This window comes from Sander vitreus, chromosome 13 (genome assembly GCF_031162955.1).
Source record: "Sander vitreus isolate 19-12246 chromosome 13, sanVit1, whole genome shotgun sequence".
In the NCBI taxonomy this organism is placed as follows: domain Eukaryota; kingdom Metazoa; phylum Chordata; class Actinopteri; order Perciformes; family Percidae; genus Sander; species Sander vitreus.
In genome coordinates this window covers 2,680,916-2,705,338 of record NC_135867.1, presented here as the reverse complement: position 1 = coordinate 2,705,338, position 24,423 = coordinate 2,680,916, and the positions used below count along the sequence as shown (strand labels likewise).

At 41.7% G+C, this 24,423-nt stretch overlaps 1 protein-coding gene across 2 annotated transcripts in view; it reads right to left on the bottom strand.

The window, feature by feature from the left end:
• sgcd (sarcoglycan, delta (dystrophin-associated glycoprotein)) overlaps window positions 1–24,423 on the bottom strand; it is a 176,479-nt gene that overhangs the window by 53,181 nt on the left and 98,875 nt on the right. For both annotated transcript variants that reach the window (XM_078265891.1, XM_078265890.1), the window contains exons 4-5: window positions 21,706–21,793; window positions 18,813–18,932 (exon numbers count right to left, since the gene is read on the bottom strand). In XM_078265891.1, coding sequence (XP_078122017.1) covers window positions 18,813–18,932; window positions 21,706–21,793 — 208 coding nt within the window. The remainder of the gene's footprint in view (window positions 1–18,812; window positions 18,933–21,705; window positions 21,794–24,423) is intronic.

The window sequence follows — 24,423 nt, the reverse complement described above, 5'->3', positions numbered from 1 at the left end:
AAAAGAAGAAAGAATGTTTCTCGGAGGAAAATTGCGGAAATTACCCACGACAAAATTTGTGTAGCTAGCTACGAAAACACTAACTTTGCCATATCTCTGCCAAAATATATGCTATCATCGTGAAACTTTAGAGTCTTGTTTGGCATGACCCTCTGAGGCCCCCCCACCAATTTTAGGGGCGCTACAAGTACAACAAGTTTATATCTCATGAACGGCTCATCTGATTTTTATGAAATTTTGAGGGTACCATCTAGGACCACTCCTTAGGCGATGCCTACAGTGGGGTACTGATTCGTCAAAGTGGGCGTGGCCTATGGGACCCAGGTTTGGATTCACCACTTACACTAATGTGAGCAACTTCAAATTTACAGTGTAGATGTACAATTGCTCACGGACCTAACATACCAAAAATTACACATATGGTCCACTAGGTGGCGCTATAATGACGTAACACGTGTTTTTGCCTATAACTCCCACATTACACATCTCATATTAGAAAACCTTACATCCACCTGTTCCTTGAATCGAGCTGAATCTGATGATATTTAAACTCTGGTGGCTTTATGAAGACTATGGTTAACTGCTCCTCAGATCTCTGCAGGGTAAATCCAGACAGCTAGCTAGGCTATCTGTCCAATCTGAGTTTTCTGTCGCACGACTAAAACTACTTTTGAATGTACACGTTCCACCAAAACAAGTTCCTTCCCGAGGCTATTTTGCAGAGGCAGCGTGGTTTTTCCCGTTGCCTAGCACCGCCCAAGACTATTGCGATTGGTTCAAAGAAATGCCAATAAACCAGAGCACGTTTTTCTCCCTTCCCAGAATGCTGTGTGGACTAGCCAGACCTTCCTTCGCAGCGCCGCGGTGGCGAAAGGTCTGGCAAAGCGAGACTAACAAGTTAATAATCAGACTGAATTACAATTTTGTTTCACTTCATTCAGTCGTTCTGACATCGTGTTCGGAAGCAGTCAAGTGAGCACCAGACAATGTGAATCACTGGTCCAATCAGAGGACTGGGCAGCGACTCAAAGGTCTAGAACCTGGCTAGCATTGTCATACCTGCTGTGGTAAAATGCTTCAGCATATTAGTGTCCTGCCTGCAAGGCATTTTGGTGCAATGGTTACAATTTGCTGTCTCACTACTGTCTTTCCTTGTTTCTCAAGGGGGTTGAAGTATGATTTTGGTATCTAAGTCAGGTGCCAAAAGTAAAAACCAAAACCCAGGTAGGAGCTGCACACAACCTGCGATTATTCCTCCTGGGATGGTCAATTCAGAGCAAAAAAGGGAACAATTGGCTCAATTTAACTTCCTGGGTTCAGAATTGCCCCTGCAATGTTTTTTGTGCCATCTCTCCTGCCTGTCTTCAACACAAAAAATGGTCCAGCACATAAAATAAAAAGCAAACGCATTAAAAGTCCTCACAATAAGTTCTGAGAAAAGACACTCTCCCAAGGGCAAATATTTCAACCGAGGCCTCGTAGCATCCGAGGCGACCCTGGAGCCAAAAGGCTGATGCAAGGTTAGCTTCAGGCTACTGAGGGTCCGTAGGGCGAAGACAGGGGTGGAATAATACCAGCTCTTTCTGAGCTGCTCGGAGGAAAATATCAAAACATAAACAGGCCTGCCTCGTTACAAAACAGTGTGTAGATGGCGGCTGATCTCTGAGCCCTTTTTCGGCCGTGACCCTGTGATCGAGAGTCATGGTGCTACAGGTGTGAGAGAGCTTTTCTCACAGCGGATGAATGTTTCAGTAGTGACAGAGAATGAATCAGAGCCCGAAGGAAAGAAGGCTGAGGTCAACGGTGTACTTCAAAAGATCCCAGAGCTCAACTGTAGAGGAACAGAGAGAGAGAGAGAGAGAGAGAGAGAGAGAGAGAGAGAGAGAGAGAGAGCATTTTGTTTGTTTGTTAGGTGATGCTTTTTTTTTTTTTTTAAACTTTCCAATTAATTTCCTGAAGTTTCCCTACCTGCCTCCCTTAAGGATGGATGTTTTTACGATGTCTTTTCTTTCAGGGAGTTCTTGTTAGATTTTGCTTTCGCAGGGTCATGACCACAATGATTGCGCCAATCTAAGTTCTGGGCTCCATCAGTGGATGTTCAGAGCCGGTGAATCCAACACTTTAATGAGGTGAGCTCAAAAGTTACTCTCCCTCCCAGTTCACAGACCCCAGAGCGTACTAATTTGGCCTCAGGTAAAGATGAGGCTTTAGAGTAGAGCCCTGCGCAGGACTGTTTTTTTAATCCCGCTCCCGGTGGATTTCTGACCATTACCGCCCCCTCCCGCAGCTTGTGTGTTGGGTCCCGCCCGCACGGCAAACATTAGATTGATTGTCAATAGATTGACCGTTGATTATGTGTCTTCTCCCCTCCTGCAGGGAAACTAGTTATTTTACTGCGTAGTATCAATAAATATGCATATCTGTCGGTAATATGTAGTGAAATTACGTTCTAGTGCATAATTTCATTCAAGTGCAACAATAAGTTATTCTAGTGCAATAGAAGGGCAAAGTGACATTGTATTCATTTGTTTATTTCACTTATTTAAAGCTACATTATGTAAGAATTTCTCCCATCTAGCGGTGAAATTGTATACGACAACCAACTGAAAATGACTTTCTAGCCCCTCCCATTCCGAGCGTGTTTTAACTCCTACGGTGGCCGTATGCCTAGATTAACATGGCTTCCAGTACGAGTATCAGTGCTATTGTTATTCTGTATATTGTACGAGATTAATAGTGTAAGGCAATGTTTGCAGCGTAGGCTGCATATTTTTCTCCGTGAGCAGAGTCAGAGATCAGTTGATGCGACGGGGGTGCGAGGGAGATGGTCAGACTCAAAAGGAAAAAAAGGGATTGTGTTGCTGTGCTGTGTGTTGTTCATTCATTCACCGCAGTCCTCTACTTTAGAGTACAGAATGAAAAGGTGGCAAAAGGTGGTTGAAAATCTTATTGGGGCATCTTGGCTTAGAGCATCTCCTGTCCAGAGCTGCAAATGCTGGATTATCATTATCACTTGCTGTATAGAGAGAAAATCAGGTCAGGTCAAAGGTCAGTTTACTGTGAAATCAACTGTAAAACATAAATAAATAACACATTCTCATGAATGGGCATCGTACGAAAATGTATGCACACCGATACGTATGATATCTCACGAAGTTAGGCGCCCCCAGCTGGTCACGTGACGCTGGCTACAGAGCTCCGTGAGCTGTCGCTCGTATCGGGTAGTTTAGTTTACCTGACAAATGGTGACTGACGGTCGTTTCGGTGGACATTATAGTTGAGTTTAGGTAACAAACAGTGAGCGTCATGCAGTTAAGTTTAGGCACCAAAACAACTAGTTAAGTGGCTTAAATGCCCTATTATTTTTTTGGGCATTTTCTGCCTTTATTTTGACAGGACAGATGAAGACATGAAAGGGGAGAGAGAGAGGGGGAATGACATGCAGCAAAGGACCGCAGGGCGGAGTCGAACCTGGGCTTGCTGCGTCAAGGAGTAAACTTCCATATACGCGTGCCTGCTCTACCAACTGAGCTATCCGGGCGCCCCGCCCTGTGTTTTTTGACCTAACCATCCAAGAATATTAAATGGGAAACTTTGCTATCCGCTGAATTCACAGAATTCAACCAGGCGTGCACTGTACTTTGAAAGCAGTTCATAAAATCACACCACTTAAACATTTATTTTTACCCTTTAAAGGTAACATTCTCTTTCACTTATTCTCTCTCTCTAAGTCTTTGAGTTCATATTTTAATGTTTCCATTCTCTTTTTCAGTTTGGATTGTTACAGTACATTATACAAAAGAGACTATTAAAGACTTATGAGTTTGGCAAAGTCTCATCCATCTGCCATCAGCAACTCTGACTCTGATCCCAGTTTCAGCGGATCACCTTTAGACGGGTCTCTGAAGGACCAGAGTGGGAGAGGCAGATGTTGCCTCAGTCCCACATTTTACTGCATGTTAGCTGAACTGCTGCCGGTATCTGGCAGGGTCTTCTGGACTTTAAACGTAGAGGATTCAATTTGAGTTTGTATTGAATTTAGTTTCAGTCTAAGTTAAAAGACAGTCTGCAACTACGGTAGCCGTTAAGAAGCTACGACAACATGTCTTCCAATTTTTGCTTTTTTTGGCGACGAGGATTCCTTCTCCTGTGGCTCGGCATCAGTATGATCCTCCGTTATGAACTAAAGGGCGGTGCAGGCTTTCAAATTTTCCGGGGCGGTGACAAGCGCCTCTCACTGATCTCCTTCTCCGTTTCAGCTGGTTTCAGTCACGTTCTGAACGAAAACGCGTTGTGGATTAGCTAGAGCTTTAGGCTAGTGCTTTATGTCCCTCTCAGCCATTAGAGTTTTTCAAAATGGCGGAACGACGTGGAAGCCTCCTTGGACTTGCCCGTCCGATGTAAATGCAGATAAGAAATTCTTCGCTTACGAGGATACGTCAGATCATTGGCAGAGGTCATTTTACACCAATGAGGACATATTTATGAATGACGACACTGATTTTAGCTAATAAAATACTTAAAACACTACACAGTGTACCTTTAAGCTGCGCAATTTCCCCATCTCTGCCTGATCAATGCTGCTGCTGCCCTGCACCTGTACCGCTGCTTGCTTTCAGCCCCGCCATCACCCCGGCATCCACCTACAGGCCCCGGCCAGGGGGAAGCTACTTTATCACCACTCCCCAATATCTCATGTAAACCCAAACTGCGGGGAGTGATGAGGTCGGATGAGGTCTGGCCTCCAAACACAATGTTCTGCTGTTATAATAAACATTTCCAACGTGAGTTGTCTCACTGATCTTGTATTTTAGTTAGACCCTTCCTGCCTGATCAACACCAGGCCAAACAGTTACAACTCTCAATAGACTTACATGGTGAAAGAGACGTCTGTAAGCCAGTGGATCATTTTTTTAACGAACCTGCGAAATGACACGTTTCACTATCAGATCCATCTGGTCCGATAATATTTGGAAAGTCTTGAATTACAAAGTAAGAGGGGTGTGTATTTTACTACGACTGATGGACAGCTAAAAACGCTTCAGAAAAGCAACCGTGCTTTAAATTTGACAAAACATTTGAAAATGTAATCTTTGAGTTAACAGCATAAAGCTTTGATGGCTCTTTATGAGCAACATCCTTTATCTAAATGTGTATTTTGAGGTTGTAAATGTGGCCAAATCTGAACATGGATTTATCATTGATTATGATGTTCACCAAAGAGCTGCATGGCTCTCATTTAGACTATCAGAGAAAGATGAAGTCTCTGCAGTACACCATGTTTGCGAGTAGACAAGAGAGCAATCTTTTTTTTTCTTACACAATACTTTGCTGTAATCATCCAGCCATCCTTGATTTGGCTTTGCAGAATATGAAAGAGACCGAGTCCCATAATGTGGAGTGGTAATTACTTGAGTGAGTGCATCAAAGCAGACCAGCTGTTGATAACACATCGTACGGAGGTAAGAGGGGCGAAGACTGTCTTCCAATTACCTTTCTCTCTCCTCACCTTTCTTTTCCTCTTCTTTCCTCCTGTGCTCACTTCTTCACCTTACAGTCTTTTCTTTCCTATTATGTGGGGCCAAATTCATTCTGACTGAGCCTGGTCTTTAGTGAGCCAAAGGGACATAATTGAGGGTAATGAAAGGGGTTTCATTATAATTACAACAAAAAAGAAAATCAGTATGTGTATCATTGTGTTGTGGGGGGCCCTTGGAAACTCAAGCATCATTTGTTGGCAATAAAGGTCTTGATTATGATGAATGCAATGCAAAGTTGTGGATGTGTGGCTTGCATGTCGCGAAAGAAAGAAAGATTAGGTGTGAAATGATGTGCTGTACAAACATCACATGGGCTCACACCAACAAAAGTGTTTGAGTCTGTGCATTTTCATTTTTTACCTTCAGCTTTAGCTTCATTACCAACAAAGGCCAATTAGTTTCCTACCTAAAGGTTTGTAACTACACTCACTGTTTCAGCCCGTCAAAGTCTTTAAAAAATCTTTTGAGGTGAGTCAACCGTGTCTTCAAGTTACAAGTCATTTACACTGGCTAATACGTTTTGGGAAAAACAAAATGGTCGTATTGAACGTTTCTGCAACATTTGTAAATGCGCGTCTGGCAACTGAAGTATGATTAACATTTATTTGTATTATGTTTAGACAACTTATGGCTCATGGTTAAGGAAATATCCAGTTGTATAGTCTAATGTATTGCAGTGGGTATACTGTACTGTATATATATATATATGGGCCAGAATCTGCCTTTGGGGGAGGGGGAGCATATCATAGTGGGGAGTCTGGGTGTCCTCCCCCAGGCTTATTTATTTATTTATTTTTTTAAGATTATTTTTTGGGGGCTTTTCCCTTTATTATATAGTGACAGTGGATAGACAGGAAAGGGGGAGAGAGATGGGGGATGACACACAGCAAAGGGCAGCAGGTCGGATTCGAACCCGTGCCACTGCAAAGGACTCAGCCTACATGGGGCGAATGCTCTTACTGGGTGAGATACAGGCTGACCCAAACGCCCCCCAGGCTTATTTTACCTTTATTTAGCCTATGCGAAGAAGAATAACACAGATCAAAATTTATCAGAAATATAACATAAAGTATGTTGTTGCATGTCATTTGGCATTTTTAAGTAGGTATATGGACATCCTGGAGCTTTCTTAGTGGGTATACTGCGTATACCTGCGTATCACATACTACACCACTGAAAATATCCTGGTCTTGGTTGAACAATGAAAACATCAATGTTGCCTTAAAGCATTAGCCAAGGTACAAACTCTGGTCCAAGGTGTACAAGTCATGAGTTTAGTACACCTGACCAAGCTCCCAGACCTTCTCCCCACGACATGTTTAAGCCTCCACACAGCCCAGTAAGCAACCACATAAGTCCAGTTGTGTTTATTAAAATAGTTCTGTGTTGTATGAGTCTAGTCTGGATCGACAATGGTTCATGTATTGGATCGTTCCGGCTCCAATGGAATTTCCCTCACCTTCAGCTTTCTTTGTGTTTACGTTCTAAACTCTCACTTTGAGAAACAGCAACCAGAGCCTCCAAGCTAGCAAGCTCACATTACACGCTGAAAATGGCAGGTTTTGAAGAAAATTTGAATCGTGCAACAAGGCAGGCCTGCTTGGTTCTTTTGGGGAATGATTGTAAAGATTTACAAAGAATATCTTTACGGCATTTACTCTCTAATTGGGACGTTTTGGGACCGATTGGTGGAAATTTGCTATGGACAAAATACACACGGTGATACACTGGTAAGAGCAAATGAGGTTTAACCATAATTTAAATAGCTCACGTTACTGTATTGTGTCAACAGTTCACTTCATTTAATACTGTATGTGGCGTTTTCTTTTGCGGGGTGCAAATGTTCCACCAAAACAAATTCCTTCCTGAGACTATTTCGCAAAGGCATTGTCGCTGCATCCGGAGCTTAGCGCCGCCCAAAACGATTGTGATTGGTTTAAAGAAATGCAAACAACCCGGACCGTTTTCATTTCTCCTATCCAGGAGCGTATGTGTGGAGGGACCAGACACTTACTTCACAGTGCTGTGGAGACTATATAAGTCACCACCTGCCTTCCTTGTGCTGGTTCCCTCCAAAGCAGGGATGTAAACATGACTGATCCTGAGCGCCAAGGTGACTTGTGTGTTTCTCCCTCTGGACTCCCGGCCTGTAAAAGTTTAAATACCTCTGGCCTTGTCCACCTTTTGCTGTAAGCTGTATACTGTATTTATCAGTCCAGTCGGCTGCTCAGCAGTTTGCTCCTGAGCTTTGAGGGGAAAACCGCATGAACACATCGCATGAGTGAGCAGTGCTTATTTTGGAACTGGAGTTTGATTCTAGGCTGGTCTGAGCGAGTGCAGCTCACTGGAAAGCAATATTAGCTGACCCATTGAGTACAAACCGCCGCTACTGTACCAAGCTGCTGCCCTTCAGGATTTTATTTAACTCATATTGATTGGACTTGACAGATGCATAAATGGAGAATTTTGGGATACCATTCTTCATAAAATATTTAAATTTTTAAACGAAAGAAATTGCCTCAGGGTTCCGCCTGGATGGGTTCAAAAGTATACTTGTATGTTTTGTAAGTCCCTCGTAAGCGTGTACTGCGGTCTACATTAATTAATCATGTTGGACAAATACAAAAAAGAGGATGTGGTATTGTATTCTCCGTCAGAATTAAAGCCTATACTTGGAATTATAGACAAGGCTTTGAAACGAGAAAGAAATCATAATGCAGGGAGATAAAGTTTACAGAATATATTATTGAACAATTACATTTATGAACTAGAAGGGCCCTCGGAGAGCACATGGGAAAAAACAATGACATTTTGCAATAATTTGTGATAGGAAATTATATGTCGTTTGGCTAGATGCCAAAGTGAAAAAATTGGGAGACAAATTGGACTTCAGTATGCCCATGGCCCTGTTCATCCCATGTGGACTGACATTTAAAGTTACTAAAAGATCAATTCATGGAACCATTTTTTGGAAACAAGGAGGAGAAGAATCAATCTTTTGGTTTATAGCTTTAGCCTACGAGCAATGTTCTTTGAAAAAGTCACTAAACTGAATGTGACAATTCTGTAATTATCTGTGTTACAGCTCTTTGCACATTCTCCTGTGTAACAAATCTGCTGCCAAAGTGGGCTGAAACAAACCATAAAAAAGTATTTTAACAGTGATTTGACCCAGCCGATCATCATATTCCCCCTGTTTGTGTTCTCATTTACTGTCTGTCTGCTGGGAGCCAGTCAGCATGTCTGACTGGACTGTAAATAGCTGTAGAAGCCATAATGAAGCCAATGATAGCGGTATCATGGATTTCCAATGACCTCAGTCGGGCCAGTTAAAGTTATATGCACGGTATAATTATGCATTTTATTGGTGGGGAAGGAAGGACTTGGTAATGACATGTGGCAGCTTTATAAGCCTCTACAGTCCCTTCCTACGTCAAAGGGACGAGGGAACAGATAGTAGCTCGTCCTCAGGTTGGATCTGCACTCACCTGCTGCTTCACTCGTGTGTGTTGGACACACAGGATCGCATGCACAGATAGATAGACATAGCATGCATTTAAATTAGGGCTGTCAATCGATTAAAAAATGTAATCTAATTAATTACATACTCTGTGATTAATTAATCGAAATTAATCGCATACATAATTAACGGTGCCTGAACCGATACTTTTTAAGAAAGTAAAAAAAGAAAAGAAAAAAAAAGGGTACTAAACAACAGTTGGTGACATTGTTCATTGCTAAGGCCATATGGTCAAAATTAAATGATTTAATAATAATGTATAACAATAACAATAACTTATTTCACTAGTAAATTGCTGTTGAACGACAAAAACAACAACCAGATAGGAAAAGGACATTTACAATAACTTCAAATGCACCACGACGCTGTAGTTTACCAGTTTCATTGAACGCACCGTCTGTGTTGTTTCTCCGACGGCAGCTGCAGATTGTTACATCTCGGTGTTGAATCCTCTACAGTAAAACACAGTCACACTTTACACCGTTTAGCGTTAGCTGTCAGCATTTTAACCGTGTTTAATCCAGCTACTAGCTAGCGGTAGGCTAACGTTAGCTGCTGTTGAGTATTGTGTTAACTAGCTAGCGGTAGGCTAACGTTAGCTGCTGTTGAGTATAGTGTTAACTAGCGTCACATGCAGCGGTGTTTGTGTTTCCTGTAACGTTTTTTTCAGAGCATCAGAGAGAAGCGCAGACATATCAGTGGCACCAGATTTTCGTCTGTATGCAAACGTCAATATGGAATGGATTAATCTGCGTTAATTTTTTTAACGTTTTAACGTTATTTTGACAGCCCTAATTTAAATGCATTTTACTGAAATTGGTTGTACTTAAAGGTCCAGTGTGTGACGTGTTTAGTTGTTCATTATCCACATCTGTGTTGCCCGTTCACAAACTTTCAATTACTACCACCACCATCAATTCCAAGTATTCCTATTGGCTTGAAATTTTACATTTGCACTCGCATGAACTGGGGTAGACGCTCCATATTCATGCGCCATCTTGAAATACGTTAGCCGGTAAGGGACATTTAGGATATACTGCTCCGCCTTTCACGTTGTCGCTGTCACATGATAAACTCACAGGTGCTGCTAATGCTCCTAATGTGTATCGTAGCTTCCCGGCCCCAGCAAGTTTGAAAAAGGAAACGTGGAGGACCACACGTATTCAAAATCCAAATTTCAGGAACAGGAGTCTTCTTCGCCCAGAAAAAGAAAAAGGATATTGAAAAGAGCAAGAGACCAGATTTTTAAAGCATGAAGGGTACCGTAGCTGTAATATGTTCTTTAAACTGCGTGGCGCGAGAGAGTTGATTGCGATATATGATCTCAACGCTAGATGGGAGAAATTCCTACATATTGGACCTTTAAGAGAAAGATCTTGAGTGACTGTAAGAGCAATGTGCCAGGTCCATGTACAGACACACAACAAACCCACAATACTTTTTTAGTACTGACCAAATAATTCATGCAGCATCTGAATACGGAAACTTTGAGTACTAACAACCGGCACTACATACTTGGTAAAATTCTTCAAATATTTGACATGTCCATTGATCCAATACTTCCCAAATGTTATGAAAACAAAAAATTGTCATTAATATTTACGTTGTTAAATATAAAATAGAGAAAAATATTGTTTGGGAATTGGTACTGACATTCAGGTATCTCAAGACTGCCAAACACGCCCCCATAAGTAGTAGCAATTCTGACTCTTTTTAAAAAAAAAAGAAATGTTATGATTATTTTTAGGGCATCTTTATTTGACAGGACATCTGGAGACATGGAAGGGGAGAGAGAAGGGGAATGACATGCAGCAAAGGGCCGCAGGTCCGAATTGAATCCGGGCCCGCTGCGTCGAGGAGTAAACCTCTATATATGGGCGCCCGCTCTACCAACTGGGCCATCCGGGCGCCCATTACGACTCATATTTAAGTTTATAGTGGCAGCGGCCTCTAGTGGCCGTAGGTATTATGATGGAAGCAAAGAGGGCGCATAATTCTACGTAAGGAGGTCGGTTGGGGTGGTGGATGGGTCAAACACGGAACTTTCATCCACAAGTCATGTCCTGTTTGAAAATAAAAGTAAACTTTTTTAACTTTACGAAACTGGAAGTTTCTGCATTATTGGAAGTAAGTTAAGTATGATTTCATTCCAAACCACAATCTCTTTAAGTAACTTCAAACTTAACTAAATAGTTTTGGTGCCTAGACACAGCCATGTATATTTATTTTTAATATTATTTATTGAAAAAGAAACGCTCCTGTGCGTCGTATTAGAGGGTAGAAATAAACTACACATTCCCATAAATGTATGGTTTGGTGGACTTGGATTGGTTGGTAATCTCACTGGAAGCTACACTGAAAATCTTCAAATGAAGACCTGCAGCAGTTATTTATGAGACAATCCTCATCCAGTTCAAATACAAAGACACCTGCAGACACATTAGAATAAAACTGTCAGAAACAGGAATACACACTCAGGTGCAAATGTTGGGAACCCAAAGGGCCGTCTCTGTTTGCTGAGGCAGCGGTTGCCAAGGTGTTTGATTAGCCCGGTAGCCCTGAGCGGCCTCATCAAACGGCTGTGGAGATAAATGGAGTAATTGGCAAATCATTGGCACCTCTCCCTCTGTGTTCCTGCTCCGAGACTCTCCCTACACCTGCTCCCAATGGCTTTTTTAGAGTTGCCACCACAACTGACTGAAGTGCTGTGAAAGGCAGAGTTCAATAACGATTTTTGTGCTTTTATCTTTCTGGTTCTGTCGCCTCTGTCTCCGGAGGGCACAACATGTATGCATGATTTGTTTGATTGGCTCTTGGATTCCATTAGTTAAAAGAAGAGAGACAATCCTGCAGTCAGTTTAAATCATTACTCAGAGTCAACTCTGTATGTTTTAATATGAATCTCAGTTCAACAGAGAATAAAACCTAACATTTTGTCAAGTGTTCTTTGAACGCTCTCCAAATAAGTGTGTGTGTGTGTGTGTGTGTGTGTGTGTGTGTGTGTGTGTGTGTCTCCAAATAAGTGGGAGGTGTGATGTCTGTCTGTGAAGGTTCTCAGTCATCCAGGCTATAGTTATCCAAGGAAGGGTTCAAATCGAGGGCAAACGGACTTGGTTAAAGGTGCTTCGAAGACGTTTATTCTCTCATCCGAGAGACTTCATCTCTAACTCGTAACTATAACCTGGATGACTGAGAACCTTCGTAGACATCTTGCTAAGCATTTTGGTACGAACACCCTCAGCATGGTACGGGAGTAAGAAAGGATAGCCAGGAAAATTGCAGAAGAAGTCTCTCGGATTCGACACAAAATGTCTTCGAAGCACCTCTAACCAACTCTTCCTTGGACCACAATGATGAGTTCACACTAAAGGCCTGTTACTAAGCATTATGAGGGTAAATATTCTGTACAAAAACAAAAATACCATGATGATGAAGGGCCCCTTACCTTAACACAAGCCATGATCTTTCCCTAAGTAGTTTGTTTTTGTGCCTAAACCTTGACAAACATTCTGTTCCATGACAGGTTGTGTCAAAAAGCACTGGCCAGATTTCTAATACATTTGCTGTGGATATTCATGACCCACAGAGAATCATGAATCACTGGGATTTTGGTGAAGTCCAGATCTTTCTGTTAGCGCTCCAATCAGAATAATTTTTTTGTTCCTTTACTTTATAAGGTTTTATATATCTTGTACCCAGTATATAGCAGGACTTTGTACCGTGAAAAATCACCAATAAAGACTTCTACACAAATACTACACTACCAGACATGTCCCAGCAGTAAAGTGACCCGAAATTGGGGAGAAATGACCAACATTGGCCGCCAAGATTAGCTACAGCTATGTGGCGTTAGCATGCAGCTACTTAATATTTAGCAGTAGGCTACCGTTAGATTACGGAACAAAGCAACGCGCTCTACTGTCAAAAATCGCAGTTAAAGGCTTCTAAAACATACACTACCCAATCGGACAATGCGACCCGTAATTGGGGAGAATTTAGCAAATTGTCAGCGAACATGACAACTTTTACTACCGTTAGCATGTAGTACTATAGTTAGCAGTGGACACTAATGGATGATGACACTAATGATTAACCAAACACTCCATAACTAGAAATGTTTCAGGAGTAATGTGAAGCGGAATTGGGGGAATTTTAAAACACTGGCAGCCAAGATGACATCTTTTACTGCCGTAGCATGTAGCTACATGCAACAATGTTAACACCGCAGTAGCTTAAAAAGACACTTCAGTAGTTCCTCCCTGGAGCAGATAACCAATCATAGAAGTCCGGCTTAGAGTTGCCTAATACTTAGCCAAGAGTAGAAAAACTGTTGAATCTGGAGTGTTCAGAGCAGTTGGAAATCTGAACGTTTTAGCTTATTATTTCTCTAAAATGCGTTTACCTCATTATTTGAAGTTTTGGTCACGTTTTCCATGAAAATCGACATAACATTGTAGATATGACAGAAAATACGGAAAGGCATAATATGTCCCCTTTAAAGTTCTCTTTGTCTGCTCAGACTCACTGATGCCTAAAAAAATCTTCTAAAGAACTTTTTCTGGGTTTTTCCAGTTTCAAACTGTAAATCAAAGAGGACCCATGAGCAGTAGGATCCACGAGTAGCTGTTGTGTGGTGCTCACACAGCTTTCACGGCGGTTGGTTTAGAAAGAGATAAGCTTGTTGTGTTTCTGGTTGTCAGGATGTTTGGATGTTAAAGATAACCCTGAGTGTAAATAGGCAGCGACAGGTGAATATTTCAATGGTTTTGACTTCAAAATAAATGCTGTGTCAAACAAACACTCACAAAACTACCTGTCCTTTCTCGTCCCAACCCCACCCCCACCACCCTCCCCTCTCCTCCATCCATGTCTCCCTCTGTTAGGAGGAGCACTTTGCTGAGGGTGGGTGACAGTAATGAACTCTGACTCGGTGAGGCTGGAAAGGATGTAAATGGATGTAGATGAGGATGAAGAGTAATTGCTCACACAGGGGGTTCTGAAAAGTGTGTGTCAGAGAGAGACAGAGATAATGTGAGAAAGAGAGAGAGAGAGAGAGAGAGAGAGAGAGAGAGAGAGAGAGAGCACCCATGGGAGCTCTTAAGTGGATATGTGCGGCCCACTCAAGAGGGAGACACTTCAAATATCTGTTTATGTATTAATGAGATTGAATGGGTGGATTGATGAACGGGTGGGCGGAGGGCTGAGTGATGGGGAATGACGGCCGATGGAAATATAACGGTGACGGATGTTAGAGAGGAAACAGGAACAGGAGAAAGAAAAATGCTTTTTTTTAAGTAGGAGGGAGGAGAGAAAGGAAGAAATAAACAGGAACAGGAGAAAGAAAAATGCTTTTTTTTAAGTAGGAGGGAGGAGAGAAAGGAAGAAATAAAGAATGAGAGGGGATGATCTTAAAAAACTGAAACGGAGATAAACTGTATATAAAAGACATCACAACTTCAGACATATATGTATGTGTGTGTGTGTGTGTGTGTGTGTTGGCTCGCTGCGGCTCAACATCTAGCACTGTATGTTTTATTGCTTACTGAAAGTTATTTTCGCTCCTTCCTAATTATTCTGCTGTATGAATGAGTGTATCAAATATAAGAAATAGGCAATGATTAAATCCAATGATTAAATCTGTCCTTGTGCAGCATGGTTGACTGATTTCTCTAAACCTAATTAATACAGAGAGTTTCAAGTCTGAAATAAAAGTCTTTGGGAGTTATTTCTCATGTTTGGAAGCCCTGCTGTCTGCAAGTGGAGCAGTTCATATTTCCCATGATATCACTATCACCTTCTTATTCCTTTCAGTAGAACTTTCCTATAGCAGCCAAGAGTCTCTTTGCTGCTATCACATATACAGTAGGAACATTCATTCTATGGGCTGAATTCCAGCAAATATTTACATGATAGATGTAGATACAGTACAAATGTTCTAGACACACACACACACACACACACACACACACACACACACACACACACACACACACACTCCTGTTGTTACTAACAATTTCTTTAGAAAAATCAAAGTGGCATCCATTTTTGTTATCACCTAGCAACAGTGTTCTAATGTCTTGAATGCCGAGCATGTCGGGTACTCGCACCTGGGTTCATTCTTCATTCTTGTGACATCGAGCTCAGAAAAGGGAAGTCAACATTAAGCTCAAGTCTGCCACTTCCTGTGGGCGGACTCTATTTTCCCATCTGTGGCAGAGGCATCACTGATTGGCCGACTGGCCACTAGGGTTGGGCATCGTTTTGTTTTGAATTCTGATTCCGATTCTTCCTTTCGATTCCGGTTCGTCTTTGAGGGGTGAAGTTGAAATGGGTCACATACTTATTTCACAGATAAGAGGAAAATCATTTTTTATTCAATGATGATTTACAGTTTTACCGGGCTTTTTGACTATAAAATAAAGCCACACTTTAGAGCGCCGCTTACCAGTCTTGTATAAAGTACTAGAAAGCAATACTCGAGTAATAGTACAAGTATCTTACCAGAAAATGACTTTGGTAGAAGTTAAAGTCTTCTTTTAGAATATTACTTGAGTAAAAGTCTTAAAGTATCTGATATTTACTGTACTTAAGTATCAAAAGTCATTTTCTGATATTAAATGTACTATAGTATTAGAAGTAAAAGTTAAAAAAAACCTTTGATTATGAACTTTATGGCCAAAGGTGTTTAACGTTATCTTCATCACCACTGTTGTCGGGGTGGTCATCGTCTGTTACCATGGCGGCAGAGCCTGCAGCAGGTGCTTCCATGACACTGTCAGTCATTATGCTTCCTCCTCTTCTTCTTTAGTTGTGGCCTATGGTTGTTATTTTTTTTCCGCTTAGCAACAAACAGGCATCACGTCACCAACTGGAATGGAGCATGCATTATCTTGGCAATTTAGGAGCAATAATTATCAACACTAAGATGCTTATGGGAAATGTAGTGGAGTAAAAGTAAAAGTTTCCGGAAATATAAATAACGAAGTAAAGCACAGATACGTGAGAATTCTACTTAAGTACAGTAGTGAAGTATTTGTACTTTGTTACATTACAACACTTCCGCTTACTGTGCTCCTTGGCTGCAACACATCAACACACCAAAAGATTCCAATAAAGAAACGATTCCATTAAAATCACAATTCCAAGTTGGAACCGCTTCTCGATGCCCAATCCTACTGGCCACTACAGTCACAACAGCTTGGTCACTTCTTGCTTCCTGTCTACAGGACTACATGTCAACTTCTCCCCCCTGCGTCCTGTTGGAAATATATATATAGCTCAGCCGTTAGCTGTTAGCTCCGCCGTTAGCTTCGCTGTTTGCTGCTAACTCCGCTGTTAGCGTGTGAAGCTAACGCCACAATTCGCCAATTGCTCTGTGTAACCGAAGCTGCTCTTTTAACACCCCTGCTCTGTGCGTTCACATATGAGCAGCGCTGGTCTCCCATATCACACTATTAGCTGATTGTCTTATTTTGTTTACAAGTTCCAGATGGAGTCTGGAGATGATGTGGGGTACTTACTGTTTACAGCTTATTTTATACGCTTCAGGCTGTTGCAGCTAGCTCAGGGGAGAGACTGGATGACACTAGGTGGTACAGCCTGAGACATGCACAATAAAAAAAAATTGCCTTCTGCATTTTTGTTATGCTTTTCCCTCCATTGTACCGAACCGAACCGTGATGTCTGAACCGAGGTATGAACCGAACCGTGGCTTCAGTGTACCGTTCCACCCCTACTCTCCACCATCACTCTCTTCACCAAGCTTTCATTTTCTATCTCCAAAAACAAAACTGAAGCTTAAAACATCATCCCGTCTTGCTAGTTGTCATCTTACTCCTCTCATACACGAGAGCTACCTGCACAGATCTGAACCCTGCTCTCCTCACCACAGACTGCTTATGATGCTAATATAAGCATTAGATTATTCTACTTAGCATTTATTGTATGCCAGTTTGACACAGCACATCAGCAGTTACATGAGTGCAGTGTGTGTGTGTCTGTGTGTTTGTATCTGTGTGTATGTACTTTTCCAGTTGGAATAGGTGAAGTGAGAATTTCCAGGTGGTGTAATGAACAATTATAAGTCATAATTAAAGTATACCAGGGCTGCACGATATGAGAAAAATATTATTACTTTACTTGCGATAAATAAACAGACGTCAAGGTGTTTTCAGTTCTGCATTTCTGCTGCTTTCAGTATTCTGCTAAAATACAACAAACTGCTTGTTGAATTCAAAACAAATGAAAGGAAATCATTTCCAACATGCTTTTATTCAACAAATTGAACATTGAATTGAATATAAAAGGCAGCGCTAAAATAAGAATGACAGTTTAAAGTGCAGTTTTCTGCTGATATTTTCAGTGAGGCTGCAGCCTTACTAACCTGATGTGTTTATTGCGCCAGTTGATATTGCGATGATGATAAAAAAATGCTGCATTATGCAGCCCTAAATTAAACTTCCACAAGGTAATAAAAAAATGCACCTTTCCTATCCGTAAAAATCTAAAGGGAAGCTTTACCCACTTTTTCAGAAGTGAGTTCCGCAATAAGAAGGGGCCAAATGAAGGGGCCAGACATGGGCTCCATTTACATTTCTACTTTTTGGTTTAAAAATGAATATCTTTTGCTATGTTTACACCTCTCATTCACACTACTCTGGCGTTTCAGAAACCGGAGACATTTGAAAACACTTCTGGACCCGTTTTGGTTTGGAATCTTCAGGGTTGTTGTCCAGTCTCAACGGCCTCAAACGGAGACATTTGGCAACACCGACACTGACGCCAATGTATCGCCACCTGATTGGGTCTTATCGGTCATGACATCTCGTTCTCTGAGACAAAGCTACTAACATTGCCATGGCAACTACCAGCAATGGGCAGAGTATACACGCTGCCTCCTGTTTATGACCAGTGCACGAGAATGTTGATGAGATATTTTGGTTTGGGCGGGTTAGTTTAAACGGAGATTAGCTAAAAACACTGGTGTCCACGGAAATCGCTTTTGGCTCAATAGACCTTTTTCACGTCAGACATGTTGACATATAGTAGGAAAAGCACAGGTGTATTCAAAACCATTAATGATGGCTGCATTCCACTTAGGAGAGGCCCTGGTATTGTGCATGCTGACTCACTGAACTAGCTTACTGGGACACTTGATGGAATTGAGCCATCATTAAGGTTATCAATTTCAGCTGTGCTTTTCCAGCTATGACAAGTCAAAATGTCTGCTGTGAAAAAGGTCCATACTCCGCTTAAAAACCAAAACGAAGCAATGTAAATGTAGCACAGTTATACCACCAACCCTCCATAGGTTTGGTTTAAAAAAGACTAACGATACACATAACAATAAACACAAGTATAGTCATTCCCCTACAGTTACCCTACATATTATTCATCACTACACATGAACAATATCCCCTATTTGGGGATAAAGATGGGTTTAAAAATGTATGAAAATATTTGCTACAGTTAGGGTGCCAGAGGGGGGTCGAGGCTTAATATTAAGGGGGCACTGGCCACCCTTGCCTCCTCCTAGAACCGCCACTGCAGCTTTAACTCCTTGATGCCAATATTACACAACTAAACAAGAACCAAAGTCACAGCAACGACAATCTATCTACAAATACGGTCAGTAAAAAACAAAATGTCCCCTGTCAGAACATCCCCAACATCAGATGCAAGCATGCTCTGTCATTTCACAGTTTAGATCCTGACAGCCGGTCAGCTTCCGTACGCGTCAGCTGCTCACTCACCCATGACTCGGAGCCTCTCGGCGCCCACCACCACCTCCTGCTCGTCAGCAGAGAAGAGGAGCTTCCCAGAGGTGGATTTGACTTCAAACATCTTGCCTCGTGCTTTAAATCCACTGGATCCTGATTGGCACACACAGAAAGAGAGGAGACATCAAAGAGGAGCGACTGCAGCTGATTTCTTACTGAATCAACTCGGTATTTGAACATTTAAAATACATCCAGGTGGAAGACATTCAAGGTGTCCTGCAGGCCCTGTTGACTTAAGCAAACGAATACTCCAACATTACTTTGGAACCAGACCCCATCATACTTTTTTTTAATACATTTTGGTGTCATTCATAAGAATGCTGAATATTAAACAACAACGTGTTCGGGTTAAAGCCAAAGAGGTCCATAGTATTTCGCCAGGAAGTGTCAACTGGATAAACTGTTACAACTTCAACGATGAATAAATATAGGCAGGCCACCAGGTCTGATGTTGTACTGTACTATAGTGCCGAGTAACATCATCATTTGGTCAGACATACATCACATTCAAAGTTTTTAGTTTTCTTGCAAACCGTGTAAACTCTGACATAACCTTAAAGCGTAACTCTCGCCAAAATGCAACCTAGGGTCTTTTTGTGAATGTACCCGAGTCAAACTTTCGTTTAAAAGCATATTTAGGACGGAATCGCCACTTTTAAGATTTACCGTATTTTCGTTTTTCGGTCAAATGGCCTTTTGAATGGGAGTGCAAGAGAAAGGTTTTGAGTTGCTTTCTTTTTAGTAAACGCTGGGTACACAAACAATGTTGTCAATGCTTTCGTTAAGGTGTAGAGCCCCTGGTGATACTTCAAGCAAAGTTTCATGTTGTGTCGAGCCTTCTTAGTGTTTTAAAAATAGCTATTTTGAGGCTAGCATAAAAGTGCCCCTAGCACTCCCACTCAAAAGGCCATTTGACCAAAAAACGAAAATATGGTAAATCTTAAAGTGGCGATTCTGTCCTAAATATGCTTTTAAGCGAAAGTTTGACTTGGGTACATTCACAAAAAGACCCTAGGTTGCATTTTGGCGAGAGTTAACGCAGGTTGGGGTGGTGGATGGGACAAACAAACACAGGATATTCACCCAGGAGACCAAGGTTCATGTCCCAATTGAAAATAAAAGTTAACGGTAAGATTTTAGTTTTTTTTTACTTTACGGAAGAAACAGACCTATGTCATGGTCTGTGTCACGTGCGTAACCGGGAATCAAGTAAAATAACGTCTGATTTTAACCCAAACTACAATCTTTTTCCAAACATAACCAAGTAGTTTTTGTGCCTAAATGTAACCTTAAAACATAACTGTTTCACAATGTTACCGATGCGTTAAAAACCGCAACCGTTGTGTTCTATCGTTTAGATATGAGGACGGGAAACGCTTCTGTGAGTCGTATTTCCTGCCACCGCTAAGGGCACTAATTTATAAAAAGGCTCCTGTGGGTTGCATTAGACGGTAGATATCAACAACCTATATCGTCGTATGGTTTTTAGGACTTGTTGGGTGAAGGTATTGAAGCAAATAGTATCTCCTTTTAGCTCTGTTTTGGTCTCCACCAGATAAAAACATGTCTGTCGGCCATTTTGTGCTGGGCAGGTAACGCAAAGTAGATTTATTAGAGCTTTTTCGTTGAAAATAGCTGCCTGCTGCAGCTGGAAACAAGGATAATGAAAGCTCTAAATGTTTGTGTTCAATAATTGAAGTCTGATGGCATTCAAAAAGTTGTCAGTCAACACTTCTGAATCAAGAAAAAAAACATGAGTAACAAAAATAATGAGAAAACTAGAATAAAGCAAACAATCTCGAGCGGTGTGATGAAATATTTCGTCCAGATGTGACCTGCTGGTGAAAGACATTTCCAACACGACATTTCACTGAAGGTCTACAGGAAAATACTCAAACCCAAGCTGCCCAAACTGAGAGTGGTGTCACAACAAACAAGAAATAGAAAATGTAGACAACTCCGTCCAACTCAAATTGCTTTGTCTCATGCGGCGGCAGAAAACACTCGAGCTGGGGTGATGATTGACATGCGCGCAATTGATTCTGTCACTCTCCATCTGGGATGTGAAGTTCCTCCCCTTTCATGAACGCCGCTTAGTCACCTAAGAGAAACATCGGAGCAGACTTCGTCTTCCTCCTCTTCAGAGCCAGAAAGCAAATGTCAGCCCAATTTTTGAACATGAGAGACACTTCCTGTGCATGTTTACACAAAGTGATTTCCATTCACAGAAGACTGCCAACTCTATTACAGTGTGACAGGGCGGAGAATGGGGGAATGTAAAGAAGAAAGTGCGATTGCAGAGGTATAGTGGCGCAACTGAGGCCTCTGCTGGCACAGTTAAGGTGAACAGAGAAAGAATTTATGATGTGTCAATGTTTAATGCTTAATGCTAACCATGTGCTGAAAGAAAACAAGGCAGTGACTCCTGATAGTTGGAGCTATGGTTCCCGACCTGAGAGTCTGGACAACTCCCAAGTTTACTCTAAAATTGCACAATGATTAAAATGATGAGAAATAACATATCTAACACGAAAAGTCTAGGGTTTCTTTTTCCCCAAGGTTTCTTAAATCTTTGTGTAAATGTAAAATACTGGCCAGTTTCACCTCGCCAGGCCTCAAATGAAACAATCTGTAAAGGGGATATCATGATCAATGTTCCCAGAAGCCTCATCATACACTCCAGGTGGCCAAAAAACATAAGAAATGTGCCCAAGGACAAGGGAAGAAAATCTCTTCAATGACCAGTGGAACATTCCACGTGTCGTATATTTGTTGCAGCTGATGTGGTCAGTCTTGTCAGGTTTGATGCTTTTGGAAAAACAAAACATCAATAAACCACATGAAAGCATGCTACAGCAAGGCTCACCTGTTACAAGTTGTGTGAGCAGCTGGTTGTTACTGTTGACGATATTGACCGACACGTTTCTGGATGACTGCAGGAACAGAGGCCGGCCCTGCGAAGAGATGGACAAGTTTATTCATTAAGTCTGTGGTGTAATGGTAATTAAATCATTAATGCAGTTTTTTGCCCAAGTATGACTACTGCTGAGAAAATAATGTAAAAAACATCACCTGCTGAAGACAAAACATTAGATACAGACTTTTCTGTGGTGAAAAAGGTCCCATGGCAGGAAAATTTCACTTTATGAGGTTTTTTAACATTAATATGAGCTCCCCCAGCCTGCCTATGGTCCCCCAGTGGCTAGAAATGGTGATAGGTGTAAACCGAGCCCTGGGTATCCTGCTCTGCCTTTGAGAAAATGAAAGCTCAGATGGGCCGATCTGGAATCTTCCCTTTATGACGTCATAAGGGGAAAGGTTACCTCCCCCTTCTCTGCTTTGAACAGACTGTGTTGCTTAGAACGGCCCTGGGTCAAACGTCAATATTCAATGGATTAATCTGCGTTATTTTTTTTTTTAACGCGTTATTTGTTCTTGATTATAATTAATCAAAATGAACGCGTTATTTTGACAGCCCTAATATAAACCCATCCTAATATTGTGTTAATGTACATATAACTATTTATTATGTTTTGTCTGATGCTTTAGCAAACTTGTTATGGAAACTTTCATGCCAATGAAGCTCCCTTGAATTGAAAAAATGTAATTGAGTGACAATGTTCTCCACCCTTATCCTGTCTCTATCGTAGAGAGAGAGACAGACAGAGAGAGAGAGAGAGAGAGAGAGAGAGAGAGAGAGAGCCGAGAGGAGAAGGATCGCTTTGGCACGTAGAAATACGCGTCCGGTATGAATGGCCAGGCGCACAATCAGGCACGTATCTACGCTACGCGCCCAGTGTGTTCCAGCTGTAACCCTTACATTGACCATAACATCGCCTAGTGGAAAATCCGGGTTAGGCTGCATTATAACTTGATCCCTTGGCATTTCCTTCAGCACCATCATCTGGACAAAATTTTAATTTGTCCAATACTTTTTGATCAAATGTCTGCTAAAAGACGTTAGCCTCAGGTGTACTTTGTGTTTGGTGTTAATTAGCAAATGCTAAACTAAGATAGTGACCGTGGTACATATAATAAGTGCTTAACATCAGCATGTTGGCATTGTTATTGCGATCATGTTAGCATGCTGAAGTTAGCATTTAGCTGTGCACAGCCTCACACAGCTGCTACCGCGGGTGTAGACATTTAGTCCTCATCTTTTATGGTTGTGTTCTACTCGTCACATCCTGGGGGGATCCCAAGTCTCTTATTTGATATCTCCTCAGAACCGGAAGTCCTTCTGGTCTGCCTTCATGAAGGCCGCCTTAAAGCTTTAATTCCTGTCCCGAGGAGCTAAGATCGAGGATGGATCTCTGAGGAGCTATGAGCGAGGAAACACGAGAGCAGCCTTCCGGGAAGCTGTGCAGCTGAACGCCATTGCTAACTCTTCTTCTCATTTCCTCTCTCCTCCCATGATTTCCTCGCGTCTCTCCCATGCTTCCTCGGTGGGAAGGACTAAGAAGGGAAGCAAGTGAAGGAACCGTGGTTGCAATTCAAGGACCTGGGACGTACCCTATGTGTACATGCTATGTGTGTGCGCCAACAGTTTCAAACGGATCACCTAAGCCAACTGTAATACTTAAAACACATACACACATGCAAACAAAAGTGTAACAACTTCACACTTAAACACACACACACACACACACACACACAAACACACACCATAAGTGTCCAAGTGCTCTGCACACTTCATCCTCCTGCTCTGTTTGATAACTTCCATTTCCCGGAGTGCCCTGCACCAATCTGTAATGCTGATCACGTTGGACACTCTGCTCTTTCTGTGCCCGACTAATCTTCATGCCTCAGTCAACTTCTTAATTAGAGATAACGGCCTGACCATTGTGCTGCGCTCGCAGCCGAGGAGGGGATATGCCTTGTGTGTATAATGCTGATAACATTATGGCTCTAGCTAAACTTATTGAAGTTCTCACAGTAAATACACCAAATCTATGATATGCAAGAAATAAACTCTCACAATAAGAATGTGGTGTGACCTGACTGTTAAAACTAACAAGAAGTTTGAAAATAGTTGCTAAATAGAAGGTGTAGCAGTGCGGAATAATCCATTAACATTAGCTGTGGAGTCATTCGAGCACGTCAGGTTTGACAAGTCCACTCCGTCTAAAGGTTGAGGTGTGTGTGTGACTTAAACAATTCTGTTATCACCGAGGCGCTGTAGTAGCACAGTTCATTCTATGTTAGTTTTGTTGTTGAAATTCAAACAAAAAGCACTTACTTACGGCCAGTTACTTATTCACCATGACCAGAGGTGTCAAAAGTATTCACGCGCATTACTCAAGTAGAAGTATAGATACTAGGGTTTAAAAAGACTTGAAGTATCAACTCAAGCTTTTTACTCAAGTAAAAGTGTAAAAGTACTGGTTTCAAAACTACTTAAAGTTTAAAAGTAAAAGTAATGTAAGGGGGAAAAAATGTCATTAAGGACAAGAGCTTAGCCACAGGTAAGCTTTACCTTTAGCTAACGGTAGGCTAACGTTACCTGCTGCTAAGTGTAGTGTTAACTAGCGTCCCATGCGGCGATGTTTCAGTTCCCTCTAACGTCCGTTTTCGGAGCATCAGA